Here is a 19,457-nt window from a genome sequence, read left to right on the forward strand (position 1 = left end):
ATATGACAGTGACATCATTTCAGGCTCCTAACTTTTGTAAACATAAACCTGCTGCCATAAAGCTAAATACTGAAAGCAGCACAGATGTGTGTCTGAGGGTAGCGTCCCTGCTGCCCTGCGAGCCTTTGTTTTCAGAGCACCCTGATTAACCCCTACTTTTCATGGTTCATTGATTCACTCACTGATAGATCAAGTTTAAACTAGTGCATATTAGCACGTTTGTTACCAGCAGAGGAACAGTTGGCTATTCTCTATAAAAGCTCTACTTCAGTTTAGGGGAGAAAGCTATAATAAACACTTCAGTAAAATGCCAGCTCTGATGGTGCCAAAATGTAGCTTCTATATATTTGCACTGAGAGCTGGATCTTAACATTTAATATTTAAACACATTGAATTGTTTGTTAAAAGTTAGCAGAATAATAAAATTGGGGAAGAGGAAAATATGTTAGATGGTTAGGAGATGCTCAGAGTTTTATTGATATTTTGATAGGGCATTTGCTAATTTAAAGTTGAGAGGTAGCAGCCTGAGTTGTTACGATTTATCGGACTAAGATTGAGCCCTGTGTCTGCATAATCCTTCCCTGGCACTCCCTTGCCCTCCCTGTGGCTTGTTAAATGCAGTGACTGAAGGAGGTTACACAAGAAATGAGCGGGGCAGCCCTCCTCTGCCCTCTCCATGCATTGATTATTGTGTTACAACCTCAGATCCAAACCTAATACTCTTCTGCATGGTTCCTGATGTCCATTTTATTTGAGTCCGCTCAGTCCTTTCCTGTGCATTTCCTTATTCCAAATCTAGGTACTGCCGCAGATACCTAGATTTACTTTAAAAAGTTATTTAAAACCCACTTTATTCATTGTGAAGAAAGGGACAATCTACCCACATTTAGAGAGCGCAGAGATGAGCATGAGAGCCTCATCCATTGTATTACCCTCCATAAATGAGAATGATTATCTGTGGCAGAGAGCCTCTTCTTTTTCTTTAATGAAGGCTCTTTAGTTTATTGTGAACTTTAATTTTCTAGGGTCTTTAATTGTGTGACAACTTCTACAGATAAAACAGCCTGCCTGCTACAGGTCGTTCTGTATGAATGGTAGATAAAGGAATAAAGTGGAACTCTCCGTGTTTTTCGTAATGTTGGAAGAGGCTTAATCAAGTCTGTCTGGCCAGCTAATGCTTCTCTGAAACAGGCAGTTCTAGGCTTGCAAAATCTATTTGGTTTTGGTTTTTGTTTAATTAGAACAAATTAACATTCTTCAGTTGGAGATTGTCAAAAGGTGTAGACTTAAAATTCATCCTAATTCCCAAAATTTATTCTGAAAGAACCCCAGAATAAAATAGAGCTCCCAGTTCTTCGAAAACAAATCTGTCCCTGATTATCCTGAAGTTTTCTTCATTTCAGGGTTCTATTTTAGAGTGTTTATATATTGGAAGAGAGAGCCATTTTGGTGTAGTGGTTAAGGCACCAGGCTAGATACCGGGAAACCATGAGTTTTACTCTTGCCTTGGGCACGAAGCCAGCTGGTTGACCTTGGGCCAGTCCCTCTCCGTTGGTCCTAGGAAGGAAGCAATGGCAAACCACCTCTGAAAAACCTTGCCAAGAAAAGTGCAGGGCCTTGTCCATGCAATTTCCAGGAATTGGACATGACTGAATGGATATATATGAGGAATGTTACTGTAGCTATCAATTGGAAGTCAGAGATCTTTGCTTATTTAGCACAAATTATCCTGAGATCTATCAGTAGATTGAGAAATACTTTCTGCTTGTCCCACAAATGTATAGGCCTTAAGAATTTAGGACTATCTGGATTTTAGGGTAAGAATCTTAAAGGAGAGAAGAATACATGATACAATCAGTAGAGGAGGATCCTGGAGGAAGAGGGCAAGCAGTGGATCTCCCCAAGGAACCTGCATTTTGAACCATCAACGTCTGCTGCCTTGGCTTCAGAGAATGAACCTGATGCACCATCAACCTCATCATCTTTACAAAAATGAGAGCTCCCAAGGAATAATATGTTACAGCATGTAGACAAAATAATCAAAGAAGAAACTCATTACTCTTATGAGTATATTAATTACTGAACTAGAATTTCTTAAGTTCTTTAGGTTAGGATAGATTCTCAAATTAGGATAGCACCACATCCATCCAGATTGAAGAAGGGTGCAATTGTGATACTTCTAAGAAATAAAAATTCAAACTGTGGATTAATGAATTGAACAGGACTGCAGGTAGTGACCGTACAAAAAGCAATATGGAACTCAAGCAACAGGGAAAGCATCCATGTATACAGTATTACTTTCAGTATTGGGTTTAATTTCTTTGTCACTTCACTTCCTCTCAAAATGCTAAGGCAACAGTTTTTCGTACACATCATTTGTCCTAGCAATGATAGGCTATATAAAAGGATATAATTTTATAACCTTGGATCACATGAACAGTAACTGATATTTATCCCTGGATAATTTTGTGCATTTAGCATTGTATCTATTGAGACAAATGCTTGGAGAAGAAAGAGAAGACAGAAGGAATCAGCATTTGTTTATAGGAGGGGAAACTATGGCAATTTCGTTGCTTGCCCCTGTTACAATCTTTCCCAGTCTTGCTACTTTCTAGGTATGTATGAACGTCAACTTCTAGACTTCCCCAGCCAGCGTGGCTGTCGCTGAGAATTCTGGGAAAATCCCCACATCTGGAGGGCACTGTAGCTGGGAAAGATGGCTTTCTCAGAACTTACAGTACATGATCAACCATTTTAACATTTCAAACATGTGAATAACATGAACATTTCTATTCTACTTGGGCAGCTTGTTTTTCATGCTAGTGATTTTACTTTAGCGAAAAGTAATAGTGTTATACTATTATAATTATAGTAAAAAAGAGAAGAAATTGAACTGTTTCTTTATATCATTACTTCTATAAATGTGATTGTTTTTCTGGGGTTAGGATGGCTAAATCAGAAAGTAACTATTGCACTAAAGAACAAACGCCCTTTTGCTTTTGTGAAGTGCTGGAAATAAATATGAGTAGAATTTGTGGTGAATGAAATTAATTGGTTTTGAGATAAAGATCATGAATAGTTTATTTTTAAAAAACAAAGTAGGAGAATAACCTCAAGTTTTATTTAAATTGTGAATTCAGTCACTCCGATTTTTGCATATGCTTCCCCCCCCATGCCCCTTTTTTATCTTTTAATCAAGGGCAGATTTCTTTTGCACCTGCTCCTTCTGTGTGGCATGATACATAATCTGCAAATCCTGAAAATTGTAGTATCAAATCTCTACGCCAACTGTGAAGGAGTACTATTATCAAATCCTTGCTGAGAGGCATTTCCTCTTATACTCCCAGGAGAATATTCTCTTCTCACTTTATCACTCTCCCTCTTTCAGGTTTGAACTATGACCTAAAATCTTTTTTATTATAGCTGTCACATAATGCTCTTGATGGGGACTGACTCATTTAGAGTAGGTATTGTTAGCTATAAACACACAAGTGGGTCAGTGCTCTAGTTGTTCCAGGATTATATTGGAGTTGGATATAAGTAATGTGCATGCCAGATCCCTACCCCCCCCACCCCGCAAAGGTTGTGAAGAACTCTGAAAGCCCTGCTGTTTCAAAATGCATGTGTATCCTCATGTGTTAACGTTGAAACCATACTTTCTGTTAGCAAAGGGGTTGTGACATTTGTTTATTTTTAGGGTTTCCAAGTCGGCCAAAGTCATTAAAAGTATTTGTCAATCCGAACAGCCATAAAAAAGAAGCTACTTGGATTTATTATGAGCAAGTTGCTCCCCTCTTCAAGCTTGCTGACATCACGACTGACGTTATTGGTAAGATGCTTTAGAGACTTCAGTTTAATCCATCAGTACATTGCATGAGTCACTAATACTGGAGATACTTGTTTTTGAGTGAACAGGGCTGTGACAAAATATGTCCTATTGAATTATCTAGGGCTTATTTCTGGATTGGAGATGGTATTAGCAATCGTATGAAAGCAATCTGGCAATCCAGAGATCCATTTGCACAAGCTTGTCCCCTTTGAAAAGAGCATGTTGTTTATCAAAGATGGGATTGGTGTTCTATGAAAGTCCCCTTACCTGTTTTTGTTTAAAAGTTTTAATTTTGGAAATATAATACTAGCTTTCCCTGATGATTTAAAAGTATTGAATATTATATTTACTGAATATATAAGTGCATTAAATTACAAAGAAATAAGATACAGCTGGTTTAATTTACTGTGGCAGATAACATGTATTAATTACTAGTTTTAATAATGGAAATGAATTAAACTTTTTAAATTGATAAGTTGACATTAAATACGTGCCGTATACTAAAATACTGTGATATGTAATAATAATAATTCAAAGAACACTGCAGGGTTTATTGGCTAGCACGCCTCCTACAGGAGAATTTGGCAAATTACAGGGACTTCAGATTTATTGAACTTAATAGTATTCTTTGCAACAGTATAATAATTTGATAATCACACATTGACAATCATACAGGAATATATTCTTCCAAAATGAAACAGAACAGTGGACTATTAAAACATACTAATTTAAAATAATGGTTTTTCATATATTTGAATGCTTTCTACAATCAAAATAAAGTTAATTAGGCTATGGTTAATTTTTTTGTAGTTTCAGGTTTAAGTTAACTAGGTTATAGTCAATTTTTCTGTAGTTTTAGTTTTAAACTCTTACCAGTGATAAAATAGTGTAAGAGTTACTAAAGTTTACTTACCACTTGTTCATTCAAAATACAGCAAAAATGCCCTTCAGTCAAGCCTTATTCCTGAAGATAGCGCCCACACTGTTTTCTTAGCAGCATTATGGAAGTAGTTTGCCACTGCCTTCTGAATCCTTTTTCTCTGCTTCCCAGTGTAGGTAACAACCTTGAAATTCCCAGGTGGTTCCCACCCAAGTTCTAACTGGGGCCAGCCCTGCTTATTTCCAAGGTCAGCAAAGATTGGTTAGGTGCTACCACCTACTTAAGATCCATCATTGGGCATTTGTCCTTTGAGTCATGCAGGATACAGCTGAGAATGATCAATTCTTGTTTTCTCCTAAGTAGGAAAATATAGAATGATTCTGTGGAACCATCAGATGGTTCCTGAAGTGGTTTGTCCAAGGTATGATATCCCTGCTTGGGGAAAGGCTCAGAATAGGTGGATTGCTTTGGGAGGGATTGGATGTGTGGTCTGCTTTCCTTGCGTCACTTGCATGAAAGGCGAAATGTTCTTCATTCTGCACAGTATGATTTCTGATCCCACTGCAGGTGTTTCACCAAGGGCAGTCCTGTCTAATCTTGATCATGCTGTACAGGTAGTCCTTGGTTTACAACAGCAATTGGGACCAGAATTGCCATCACTAAGCGTTGTGGTTGTAAAGCACAAGGTCATGTGACTGCACTGCTTAGCGACAGCAGTTCTGGCTGCCATTGTTAAGCAAGGACCATGTGGGTCATTAAGTGAGGACCTCATGTAGCTGCGACTTCTGACTTCCTGCTGGCTTCCCCATTGACTTTGCTTGTGGGAAGCCGACAGGGAATGTCAGAAATTGCAATCACATGACCATGGGGATGCTGCAGCAGTCAGAACTCTGAGGACTTGTTGTAACTACCGCTTGTTCAGCACCATCATAAGTTTGAACAGTCGCTGAACGAATGGCCATTAAACTAGAACCACCTGTATGATTTCCCTTTGGAGAAGGTGCAGAGCAATTAAGATATTACCATGGTTTCAGGTGCTCCAATAAAGGCACCTGCAAATATAACTCTTCCCATACAGATAAATGGAAATTAGCTTGAGGTTAGAACCTCGTAGAGCAGGGGTGTCCAACCCGTGGCCCTGAACAGCTAGTAATGTGGCCCCAAAACATTATTTTGCACTTCTTTTTTGCAACGCATGCCTTGCGATCAGCCTGGCAGGTGACAGCAACCAAGGGAAGGTGCGGGGTAGGGCATGCACAGCGGAGGGCAGATTTGGGTGTCGAAGAAAGAGGAGGCCTGGGAAGCGTGGTGGGTGCACTGCAAGCCACAAGGCAGAGAAGTGAGTTGCTGATTAGCCAGCCCCAGATTGCCTCTGGGGCGAGCGTGCCATCAGGCGTTTGCAGCAACGGGCAAGAAGCACAAGGTGGGCTGCTTTCTCTTCCTGGTGGGGCTGGCAAGGCTTAGCCTATAAATTTGCACTGGGAAGCCAGGGTGGGGGGCTGCCTACCCAGCCCTCTCCTCCCAAAGGAGGGGTTTGGGAGACACAGCGCTGGAGGTCTCCTTCAGGGAGAAAGTGTGAAAATGTGCATATCAAAAGTAGAAAAATGGGGAACTAAGCCACATTGCACTTGACAAATTCAGCTCCTCTATGTCCCTGACATCTCATCTGGTGCTAGAAAACAGCTTTTGCTGGATCTTTAGCAGTCCAAATCAAGAAGTTTCAAGGGGATCCAATGATGTCAGTACTATGGGTCTGATGTTGAAGAAGGACAATTATACAATAAACATTTATCTGAGAGCAGCTGAAGTCTACGTTAATAGCAATAGTCTCTGTTTCCTTCAGTTCTCTTCCTATTTTCTTCTACATTTCTCACCAGACCTAACCAATTAATAGCTAAGTAATTTATGATTTGGTTGCAACTAATAAATCCAAGATCCATTATGTCATGGATCATCAGGGCCCCTATATTATGTCCGTGGATCTCCAAAGTAAAATAGGACATTGATTTTCTTTTTTAAAATATTCTTAAGAAGGAAAAATGCCCCAGAATTCATGAAACTACCAAATCTCACATTTTGTATTCTGATGTGGGTTTTTTTGAGATCTACATGGCAGCAGTGAAATAAAAATTTACTCCAACACTTTTTTGCTCAGATGATAGTGTTTCAGCTACAACTCATTTGGATTACTGCAACGTGCTCTACATGGGGCTGCCCTTAAGGACCACCCACAAGTTACAACTGGTCCAGAATGCAGCCGTGCATGTAGCATTGGGTGCCCCTATGTTCACCTATTTTACACTCTTATTTGATTATTAAACTCTGCTTTGTTTATTTGCCTACCAAACAATTTACGATGGGCTTGTTGTGTTATTTCTTAAATATATATATATATTCCTAAATAAATTTATTCCAGCATGGCTTCTACCTCATTTCAACAGAAAACAGAACCCAAAAAAGAAAAGAAAAAAAAAGAAAAATGGCAGATGAAGGAAGAATATTCATCGAAAAATGGACCTTTTTCGATGAGTACCTTTTTGCTGAGACAAATACTAAGGCGCTATGCTTAATTTGTAGGGAAAATGTGTCAGTTTTCAAAGACTACAATTTGAAACGGCATTATACGGAAAAACATGCTGCCAAATTCGACATGTATCAAGGAATTTGTCGTAAAGATAAATTAGCAGAACTGAAAGAAAGTCCATCATCTCAACAGTGGTTTTTTTTTAAGGTCACAACTCAAAAGGACTCTATTATAAAAGCTAGTTATCTGGTAGCAAATCTGATTGCAAAAAATTCAAAACCATTTACTGATGGTGAGTTTATTAAGCAATGTATGGAAAGTGTGGCAGATATAATTTGTCCTGATAAAAAAAGCAATTTTTCTAAAATCAGTTTGTCTCACCAGACTATAGCCAGGCAAACTGAAGAAACAGGAAAATTTATCGAAAGAGGTTTGAGGAATAAAGCTGCTAATTTCAAATTTTATGCTTTGGTGATGGATGAAAGTACTGATGCTACAGATATAACTCAACTTGCCATTTTTATTAGAGGTATTGATAACAAATATAATGTCACTGAAGATATGGCTTCTTCGGTGCCATTAAAAGACACAACTAAATCTCTTGATTTGTACGAAGCAGTAAAGATGACATTAAAGCTATTTTCTTTAAGCATTGTCAACAGTATATCTACTGATGGCACCCTGGCAATGGTTGGTAAAAGTGAGAGACTTACAAAATTGGTAGAAGACGATGCAAGTGCCGCCAGCAACTCACGTTTGATGAAGTATCACTGCATTCTACATCAAGAAAATTTATGCGCGAAAGCTTCAAAAATGGATAATGTCATGCAAATTGTCATCAAAGCAGTGAATTTCCTAAGGGCCAAGGGATTGAATCATCGCCAATTCCAGGAGTTCCTTAAAGGTATGGATGCTGATTATGGGGACATCTTTTACTTTTCTGAAGTACGGTGGCTAAGTCGGGGTAAAATGCTGAAAAGATTTTATGATTTGCGAAATGAAATCAAGTCGTTTATGGAATCAAGAAGAAAATTTGTGCCAGAACGTGAAGATGAAAAATGGCTCACAGATTTAGCATTTTTGGTGGATGTGACCGATCATTTAAATGAGTTAAACATGTGTCTTCAAGGTGAAAACCAACTTATCACTGCAATGTTTCAAACCATAACAGTGTTTGAAATGAAACTTAAAGTATGGCAAGCTCAAGTTATGGAAAATAATTTTATACATTTTAATACGTTGGCTAAATACAGTCCTGTGAACAGCAAGAAATACGCAGCCTCGCTTTTCGGTTTGATACAGGAATTTGAGAACAGGTTTCAAGATTTCTGGAAAAATCAATATTTTGATATATTTTCGACTCCATTTTCAGTCAACATAACTACATTACCTCCGAATTTTCAAATGGAATGCATAGAGTTGCAATCAGACATTCAACTCAAAGAAAAATTTGATCATTTCTTTCTACTAGACTTTTATAAGAATCTGTCTTCCCAGAGAAAAATACCCCTCGCTTCACAATCATGCCTTACTCATGACATCGCTTTTTTACTCATGACATTTGTGAGCAACTATTTTCAAGGATGAAGCACATGAAGAGTAAAATTAGAATTAAAATTTCTGACGAGCACCTTGAGAATTCACTGAGAATTGCAACCACTTTCATCGAACTGACAGGCATTAGTTTCACAAAAACAAAGTCAAATATCCCACTAGTTTTATGTTGCCCTCTTTTTAAAAAATTTATAATAAAAAGATGTAAAAAAATAAATGAAGTTTTGTTATTTATATACATTAACTATATTATATATTTTATGTGTGACCCAAGACACTTCGCTTCACTCATTGTGGCCCAGGGAAGCCAACAGGTTGGACACCCCTGTTGTAGAGCATGTGCAACCATAAAAGGATTATATTTATTAGAAAACAGAAACAGTTGGATCTATTTTCTCTTTTAATAAAAAGAACAAATGAAGTCCACAAACAAGAGGCAGGTGCAGAAGGCTTGTACTATTGAAACTATTAGTGTCTCAGGATTCTTTTAACTCAGAAATAGGTTTTCTAATGTGTTACAAGAGTTAAATTGAGCTCATTATCCTGTCATACAAAAGCTCAGAAAGTTTGTTAATTCAAACTTCCAGCATTTCAACAGCAAAATCCTAATAGAAGAAATCATTTTGTGGTTGATTTGTTAAATCATTAAGGGTTAGAAGCCCTTGCCAATAAACTGTAAATCAACCTATCAATAATGGTATACAAAATGTTTCAAATGACCCATTTTGCATTTGAAACAACTGTTTCAAGTTGAGAACAGCAGTTTTGCATTTGAAATAAACGATTTGGATTGGGTAATATTTTAAGCTCAGAATATTCAAAATACTCCAAAATGATTTAAAATATCCCATCCTTAGTGTGAAACAGCCATTTTGAATGCAAAATAACTGCTTTGAATTCAAAACATTTTTCACACCTTTTGCCCCAATCTATTTTCTTTCCATCCCTGTTCACATTGATTCTTTATATGTCACTAATTAGTGTTGTATAAATGAATTATTTCTGTAGCCTTATTGGGATAGAATAACATTTATGTATATTCTTCTACCCTTTGTTTATTATTTATTTTCAGGGTGGGAGGGAGAGAGGAAGGAAGATAGATGGCAATTTAAAATTAGCAATTGCAAAAGTTCAATCTTAAACAAATAGAAAAACGAAAGAATTCTAAATGTATAGAAATAGACCTACTTTAAAAAAACAGCAGGGTAGATGAGGACATAAATGGCCCAAGATAAGGACATCTTTCCCTTACATAAGGAAGGAACCACCAGGCAGACATTGCTGAGGGTATGTTATAGCTGGAGGCATAGTGCTCAAAAGGCTATTCTTGCAGAACACTTGTCCTTCCTTGGCATGTAGCACCACCTCCAGCAGAGTATCCAATGATGGTTTGTTCGAGTCCGTGGGCATGCAGAAGTAAACAGTTTTTCAGTGGTCTTTCAAAACTTGGAGACTCTGTTCCAAGGGGCAGGGCGATTCACTGAGTGCACAACAGCTCTCTGGAAAGGGATTTAGGGATTCTAAGAGATACCTACCAGTTTAAGAAGTTCAGTGCTGTTTAAATGGGCACTAAATTATTTTTGTCTTACAATGATTTTTTTTTTTTACATAGTTACTGAATATGAAGGTCATGCTCTTAGGGTGCTCAAGGAATGTGACCTAAAGTCATTGCATGGGTAAGAATATCTTAATTTTTTTCCTTCTTATTGTAAGGATGTGGTTAACTTGGGCAAAAGAAAGATGAGTACCAGTCTTTTTTTATAATTTGTGAAATGTGTGCATTTATTTCTTAGCTTATATCCTGCCCAAATTACACAGATTCTGGGTAGTTCACATAAAATTATACTACCATAGAACAACAATTTAATATATTGCAATAAAACCTTAATTTAAAAGGCCCTGCAAGACAGACATTTCTCATCCCAAAGGCTTGAAGGAAAAGCCAGTCTTCATAGCTTTCCTGATACCTGAAAGTATGGGTGCCACCTGAACCTTGGTGGATAAGCTGTTCCACGGGGTGGGGGCAGTGGAGGGCTGCCACCGAGATGGCCTGCTCTGACTATCATCCTGACGGGAGGAGACTCGGAGCGTGCCTTCCTGGGCTAATCACGCAGGGCAGAAATATTCCATTCAGAATAGACATTTCATAGGCAGCCTGGACCCAAGCCATATAAGGCTATGTCAAAAACAGCAGTTTTAATTAGACTTGGAAACATACTGGCAACCCATGAAGAGCCACAATACACTGCTGAAGCAGCTTTCAGTGTATGGGTTGCTGCATTCCGTACCACCTGACATTTACTGATAGTCTTCAGAAGCAGCCCCAAGTAATGCATTCTTGAAGTAATGAGGGGTTTGTTGTTAGGGCCTCCTCTAACAATTGATGTACCAGTTGAAGCTGGGCAAAGAGTCCTGTGTCTATGGACTCCATCCAGTAGTTAGGTAAGAGTTATGAATTTGGGAGGACCCTGAAGCTATTGCTCTGCATCTTGAGGGAGAACGCAGTCCCATCCGGGGCCAGTGTCAGAGCTACCAGTGAGTCAGCTCATCTCAGCCATTGTTCTCCAACAGAGTGCAGCCCACCTTAAACAGAACCACTAGATGACACTTTGCCAGTGCAATAAGCCTGGAGAAGTATTGATGCTTTGCTGCCCTCATCACTATAGTATGGGCCCTAGCCTGGCTTTTAAGGGCAGAAGCTCTCCCAAAGTAGTCTACAATAATAAAAACGTAATGCTAAAAACTTGTGCAATAATCAAAGAGGCTTACATCACATGAATGTGCCCATGCAGTCACCATTATAAGTCATAATTAGCTAGAAGCCAATTTTTGATACAGGAGTTCTAGTGTGCAAAGAGAATTCTCCCACTGCCTTTCCATCAGATATTCCCATGGGAAGAATTACAGTCACTTTCAATCAAGGTATTAGAGCTCATGTTCACAAAAATTCAACAAGTGTATGCAGAGGTGAAAATCTAGTAGCCAGACTGACTCCTTCTCGTTTACATTATTCACTAAGATCTGCAAATGTAAGCTTAGGTTTTCAGTAGCATGCCATACAGATGGCATGGATTTTTGAGAAATTATTAAACGGGGAAGGATTTCAGAAATAAAAGGAGTCAGAAAGGTATCTTATTAATTCTTGACTCATATTTGATATATTGTCTAAGGCATTTCATCTGACAGAATTCATGCCTTCTTACAAATATTTAATAATGATAAGTTTTTGAAAAATTAATTACTATTACAAATGGGATGGCTTTTTAATGGTAATGTGGAAAGTACGTTATAAAATTCATTATTAGGATGCAGTGCAGATTGATGGTAGGGAAAACTGGAAAAAATGGTTTGCATAGAACTGGGTGATTTTTTAAAATGTACATTGGATGACCATTCTTATCAGACTTCACTGATTAAAAAAGTCAAGCTGGAAGTTATTGTATTGGTTGAGGTAAAAATTAATGCTTGGCTAATAAGCTATCTGGAGAATATAATACATTTCAACCTGATCATATCTAATGCTTGACTCTTTTGTCTTATATGTAATATTTCACATTTGTTATTTTGTAGGGTGGTCTGTGTTGGTGGAGATGGCACTGTCAGTGAGATTGCTCATGGTCTTTTGGTTAGAGCCCAGGTAGATGCTGGAAAGAACTGTGATAATGCACTTGTACCAGTCAAATCACAAGTTCCTCTTGGGATAATACCAGCAGGTGAAAGTACATAGTAGTTAATCTAAAGAAGGTTGCATGTTCTAACATAAGCTCTTCTAGATTTGATAATATGTATCATAATCTTTTAAAAATGCATGTTGTTTTCCTATTATTTTCTTACCTTTGTTTCAGATGAACCTCTGATACATTGTTTGTCTTGTTAATTCAGTAGTCTTTAACTATGGAAATTATTTTCTTTGTCATTCTCACAGATTTAAGCATGGTTCCTATAAAATCAGTGCTTGCCCTTAACTTGAGAACCATTTATGGAAGTATAGCAAATATACTGCCTCTATTTTACTATATGAACAATGGTTAGAAGGCAGCAAACTTGAACTAGCACCCTGGTTAATTCTTGAGAGCTCCACGTGCATAGAGATGCCAACCCTGAGTAAGAAGGTCCCTCTCTAGCCTAGTCTATCAGTAGGGGTCAGATATTTCATTCATCACCTGTAAAGATTTAGAGCCAATGTTTTATATGCTACTTCATCAGTTTGCCCTCATAAGTAAAACTTCAAAATAAAAAGCAAAATAGTTTGGGCTATATTCACAGAAAGAGAGCCAGTTTAGTGTAGAGGTTAAAGCATCAGGCTAGAAACTGGGAGACTGTGAGTTCTAGTCCCGCCCGAGGCACAAAGCCAGCTGGGTGACCTTGGGCATGTCACCTTCTCTCAGGCCTGAGAAGCAGGCAAGGGCAAACCCCTTCTGAAAAACCTTGCCAAGAAAACTGCAGGGACTTGTCCAGGCAGACTCCTGGAATTGGACACTATTGAACAGATTAAAAAAAAAATCTCACAAGAAGGAGACAGCAGCTCTTTCTCCTCTTGCATTTCCCTATATGTCACCAGACTTTCTCTGAAAGACCCCAGCTCTCTGGAGCAGATTGTGATGCACAAGGGGGAAAGAAATCAGTTCTCCTGGGGGATGATAATGCCTTGCTCTGGTTTGTGCATTTCCAATTGACAAATAAAGGTATTTTCTGAGTTCAAATAATGTGGTTGGTAGGTGGGAAACATGAAATAATGTAAATTATAGGAAAGAAAGAGAGTGATTAAATACTCTGATTATAGCTGGTAGAGAAGTGGTCTAGGTAGAATGAGATGGCATTTTTCCAGCAACTTACTCTCTGTCCTTTAATATGTTTTAGTTATTGGTATTTTAAGTAGAGGTGTATCAGAAGTGAATGAGATGTTTTGTTTCATTATAGATCTGTGACAGAAATAAAAGTTTTCTTACTTTTGTCAGGCTGGAAGGAGGTAAAATTTGTTTAAGTTGCACTTAATACATGTCTTAATACATGTCTTAATTTTTAAATGTTTAAGTACATTTAGTGAAGGTAGACTTTCCAAAGAATATAAAGGTGTTTTTTCTACTTAAAACATTTGGTATTAGAATGTTTGTTTCATACATTTTTGCAAAACTTAAATGACTAAATCTGAGTTTAGTTGAGAAACTACAATTTTGAATGAGGTGTTATGTATGACCCACCTCCTAAATTTTAATAGGCAGTATATGCTAAATTGTTGTTTCCCAGATGTATATATTCACATACACACACACACACACACACACTTATTTGGGCAAAGGTGTTTCTGTAAGAGTTTGAGATCTATATCAAATAAATTTATACTATAGACAAAATGAAGGAAGCTTGCAGTTGTCTTGCTACTCACATGAATGTGAATGATAGCTAAGGAACTCAATAGAGATATTTGAATAGGGAGTGAAAAAAACTAGAAGGACAAAGGAAAAGCAATTTAATTGCTATAAAACAAAGGAAAATGTATATATTGACTATAAATCTTACAGCCTTAAATCACTCATTTGCAATGTATTCCTGCTTCCAATTAATTTGTGGAAAGTAAAATATTGTTACGATACTTAGATTCCATTATGGTTTGGGCAAAGCATCACAGTGTGGGTGCAGTTTTCATGATTCTCTTAGATATGCTTGACTAGGAAGTCATTACATCACATTTATCTATTTGGATGTGGGAGACATTAACAGACTTATGAATATTCATGATGTCTGGTTAATTAAGTTAATTGTTCTGCAGGAGTGCTTGTACATCCAAGGACATTTCTCTTCACAATTTCTGTCTGGTACCTTTTTAGTCATACTTTACATAAACTATAGACACTTTTGTCTATACTCTTGCTGTTTGGCATCCTTGGGAATAAAAATTGGTTGTTTTTGTTGTTTATTCGTTTAGTCGCTTCCGACTCTTCGTGATTTCATGGACCAGCCCATGCCAGAGCTTCCTGTCAGTCAACACCCCCAGCTCCCCCAGGGACGAGTCCGTCACCTCTAGAATATCATCCATCCACCTTGCCCTTGGTTGGCCCCTCTTCCTTGATGTGAAGTGGCCCATTCCAGTCCATTTCAGTTCACTGACGCCCAGAATGTCTATCTTTAATCTTGACATCTCACCAATAACCACATCCAATTTGCCCTGGCTCATAGATCTTACATTCCAGGTTCCAATGGTGCGTTGATCCTTAGAACATCGGATTCGCCGTTCACCACCAGCACCGTCGGCCGCTAGCCGTCCTTTCGGCTTTGAGCTAGCTGCGTCATCACGTCTGGGGCTAGTTGAGCTCATCCTCTGTTCCTCCATACTATATGAAAAGAAATGTTTATTTCTATTATAGCTATTAATAAGCAGTCCTTAATATTGCTGCCCAGAGCTATCACTAGGGAAATAGATAATTTTGAATCTCCTGAAGCCTTTATTTTTAGTTATGTGTCATATATTGTGACTGTAAAGACTTGTAACTATAAAGACATGACCAATATTTGTTATATACTAGTATCTTGTTAGTTCCAAATAAAGGTTAATCAAGAGAATAGTAATTATAATAATAATGAATTAATAAATAATTCTCAGTCTTTGCTTAGAAAGGAAAAGTTTATGAAATAATTAGGGTTTGAATCAGAAACCCAAAGAGTTTGTTCATACATCACAGTAAAGTTGTAACGACTAGAACGCTTGAGCATTCATTCAATAACAGTCTAGAGGCTGGAGCTCTTTTAACCGCTTAATGATGCGAAGTGTCCAATACAAGTAAAAGTCATGAATGCCTTTTTCCCGCGTGTTCTACAGTTTAAAAATCAAAAGCCTCTTGTCATGAGTACTGATGGTGAACAGGAGGGGGCCACTATCCAGGGGCAAAAACGCATGTGTAGTTTAGAGAGTTTGAGCTGTCATTCAAAGAGACATAGAACAGACCCGCCTTGACTTTTGGGGGTTTATCTGTCTGGGTTTTTCCCACACTTCTTCAGTTTGGTAGGATTTTCTGTCTACCTTAGCAATAATAAAGCAGTAGAGACTTCTTCCTCGTCTCGGCGTGGTTCTTGCTTAGTCAGGACACCTCTAAATTCCCTTCTCCTATCCCCGAAAGTGAGTGCCCCTCCCTTGCTAACAGATGGCCTGGATGGAATTCGACCGGATGGCCTTGGGCAATAAACACCTAGCCTAAACAAAATAATTCACACTCCAATCCGGCTCCCACTCCCTGCCGGCGACTCTCGGTCTGCTGACACGGGTACAAGAAAGATGGATGCACTTCTGATAAGGGTGTTCTGTGAACATTTGATCAGGGAGTATGACAAAAGTGTTATTTGCTTAATTGGTGAACAATAGTTGGCTCACATAGTGCAGTAAATCAAGACCAACGAATCAGGCCAAAACTGCTTAAATTGGGAATTCTTGGATCTTGACAGAGTATAACCTACTGAATCCAAAAACAAGATTGGAGCTCCTTCAGTATAATTATCCTGACATTATTAAGCACTCTTATTTGTCTGCTAAGCAAAATCATTAACTATTCCTAGTGTTATTAAGTAAACTTGTTGAGGTTCTTTATAGTTAGCTGTGGGAGCTTACTCTTATTCTATGCCCAAAGCACTAAGAGCTTGGCTTGCTTTGAAGATCCTAAGGATAGAATCTTGGAAAGGAAAAACAAATCCTACAAAGTAGTAATTCAAAAATCAGGAAGACCAAATCTATTGTATTTCATTGGTTGGGTTAGTGCAGAAATGGAATAATAGTTTTTAATACTGCTACCTGCAAAATCAAGGTATAAATGAAGAATGAATTCAGAATTACATTTTAACTAGCTGGATGCTCAGTTGAATTAAATGTTCATGACCAAGAAAAGATTAAGTTTATGGTCAATAAACTTAATCTGATTGTTGAGTTCACTACTGTGCCAATGGTAAAACTTCATGTTTGCATAAGGAGGTAAGCCATAGTGTTGTTAAATATTTCTTGACTCTAATTGGGAGATCGTTCCAATTTGTAAATGCTGTTTAACAATTCTTCATGTTGGGTTAGAGGATTCATTTTGAAATGTCATATGGGGAAGTTTATTCACTTTGCTTTCATTTTTTGTTATTCTCACCTTAATATCTATAGGTTCTACTAATATTTTGGCACATACTCTGAATGGAATCCAACACACACGAACAGCAGCATTGCATATAATATTGGGTAAGTACTGTGCATCTGAAATTTTAGAAAGGAATAGAGTATTAAATATCCAATGGCCTTGCTTTTTATATGTGGAAGAAATAGGATTATATCCAACGTTTGTCAAAATTATGATTCAGGTCTTCTGTGGGATGGCACATGCTTTCTGGAATGCTCTTTCTCCCTGCTTTTATTTATTTTTATTTATATTAAATAATTTATTCTAATGTTACAGGTACTGGGTGTTGTTTTTGTCGAGGGTGTATATGTCCCATTTAAGTGCAGTGTGCACTGTGATAATGCCTTGGAGGATCACGAGGCACACTCCTCTTGATTTATATAAACACAGGCATGCACTCTGTGTCTTGTGCAAAGTTGTGTTCTAGGATTTTGATCCCTCTACCCCCATACAATTAGCAGATATAATAAAGTTAGGAAATGAGTTCACTTATAAAATGTACATATACATATGTATATATATGTTTGTATTAATGTCGCAATGTTAGGGCACCTACAGTCAGTGGATATGTGCACTTTCAGTAGCCCTGTCAAGCTACTTCGCTTTGGATTCTCTTCTATGTTTGGCTTTGGATCAAGGACTCTAGCTTTGGCTGAAAAGCATCGTTGGATTCCATCAAATCGTCGTAAAGATTTTGCTGTAATCAAGACACTAGCAAGCCTCAAGTAAGATGAATTTGAAATAATTTTGGTGCTAATCTAGAATTTAAAAAAAAAAAATCATGCTATACAAATTAGATTATTTTGACTCTAATTTTAGCAATTTCCAGAAATCTGAAGTAACAATAATTTAGGTTGTGGTGAAAACACCAGCCTCCTTGTAAGCCATAGCACCAGAGCATGAGTGGCTGCAGATTCAGTGCCTGCTAAGCATAAGGGCTGCTCTGAAGAAAGCGCAGAGGTGGGGGTTAGAGAAGAAGGAGGTTGAGGGCAATGGCAGATGCCAGAGGGTGACAAAGAGAAGCCTACAGAGGAGGCACCTGCTGGATTATCTTCATCAGGCCTGTATAAACAAACTCCCCTGCCCTTCTGTGCTGCCTGACTAGGACTCAGTTCATTGCCCAGGCAGAGAAAAGAGAGCTGGTTCCTCATGCTGGAAAGCCTTACTCAGAGGGAGGGAAGAGGGCCAGAGACTATTCAAGTAAGTTGGCGCTGCTGGTGCGAGAGCAGGTGAAGAGTCCTCAAACTGCCGCTGTCAGATCTGTTTACTTTCTTGATAGAGTTAGGTATTTTATTTTGAATGTTACTTTGAGTTTTTGGTTTGGACTGCTGAGGTTCCAAAGAGTCTGTTTTTGTTTTCAACCCCTGTCCCTGAATACCCAAGGGACTGGGAAGAATAAACTTCAGTACATTCTCTATGTATGTCTTGGAGAGTTTCTGTTACTCGCTAGTCAGCTCCTTACCCCTCTGTCTACAAGGTTCTCTGCCACATAGGTTAGATCCTGTCCATCCATCAGTCCATCCCCATCACACTTTTTGGTAAGCTGTGTTATTCAGGGTGAGAAGTAGTGAGCTAAAGAAATTAAAGGCAGGAGTTAAGAAAAAAGGAAAGGAAATCTAACTAAATCTAGTTTACAGTACCATTCAGTATACCACTCCATACCTTTCTGTCCCTGCAGCTCATCCTTCCTTCTACCACATTCAGAAAATGATTATCTTTTCTTCAATCTTCTCCTTCCCCACACCCGTTTTTTGAGGATCTTGTCAACTCCCATTCAAACAATGACTTTCTTGGGCCTCTCCTTGATCCCTTCATTCTTCCTTCCTATATTTGTTTTGTGGTTTGATCTTCATTCATTTTTTCTATATGATCAAGCCGCCCCAACAGTTGTCTTCCATACTTGTCACTCACTTTTGTTTTCAATCCATATTCATTCTTGACCCTATCTTTTCTTCTTTTACCATATACACTTCTTAAATACCCATTAGCACCACATTCAGCTGGTTTTTAATGTTTCTCCTGCCATAACCATTCTCTTTCATTTCTGTTTAACAAAGTGGGCAGAAGCACATAGTACATTAATTTTTAGATCCATTGCTCCTGGTTGCATCATATAATCTATCTAACATTGACTGCAAATCATTTGTGTTCTCAGCCAATAATCCACATCACCTCCATACCTTCACATACCCAATCAACACATCTCTAACATCAACACACAGGCATTTGTTTACATTTATCCAAGTCTGGTAGCGAAGGCATACTGCAGGTTCCATTCATTAGGAATCTACTGTATGCTTGGCAGGTCCCAGGAGGTGGGCCTTCTCTGCCATGGTGCCTGCCATATGGAAAATTCTCTCCCCCCCCCGCCCCCCGAAGTGAGGTTAGCTTCATCCCTATTGATGTTCAGGTGGTCCCTCAAGACCTGGCTGTGTTACCAGGCCTGGGGTCCCAGGAGATCAGTGAAATCTTATGATGGCTTCATCACTGTGGCTGATATTCGCCTCTCCTGGGCAGTATGGTTTT

The 19,457-nt window shown here is 38.4% G+C and overlaps 1 protein-coding gene across 1 annotated transcript in view; it reads left to right on the forward strand.

The window, feature by feature from the left end:
• The window catches only part of CERKL (ceramide kinase like), a 42,967-nt gene that overhangs the window by 15,101 nt on the left and 8,409 nt on the right, over positions 1 to 19,457 (forward strand). The window contains exons 3-7 of the mRNA XM_063318108.1: positions 3,698 to 3,829; positions 10,400 to 10,463; positions 12,358 to 12,500; positions 16,919 to 16,993; positions 17,479 to 17,656. Of these exons, the coding sequence (XP_063174178.1) occupies positions 3,698 to 3,829; positions 10,400 to 10,463; positions 12,358 to 12,500; positions 16,919 to 16,993; positions 17,479 to 17,656 (592 nt within the window). The remainder of the gene's footprint in view (positions 1 to 3,697; positions 3,830 to 10,399; positions 10,464 to 12,357; positions 12,501 to 16,918; positions 16,994 to 17,478; positions 17,657 to 19,457) is intronic.

The sequence above is a fragment of the Candoia aspera genome, chromosome 1, assembly GCF_035149785.1.
Source record: "Candoia aspera isolate rCanAsp1 chromosome 1, rCanAsp1.hap2, whole genome shotgun sequence".
In the NCBI taxonomy this organism is placed as follows: Eukaryota; Metazoa; Chordata; class Lepidosauria; order Squamata; family Boidae; genus Candoia; species Candoia aspera.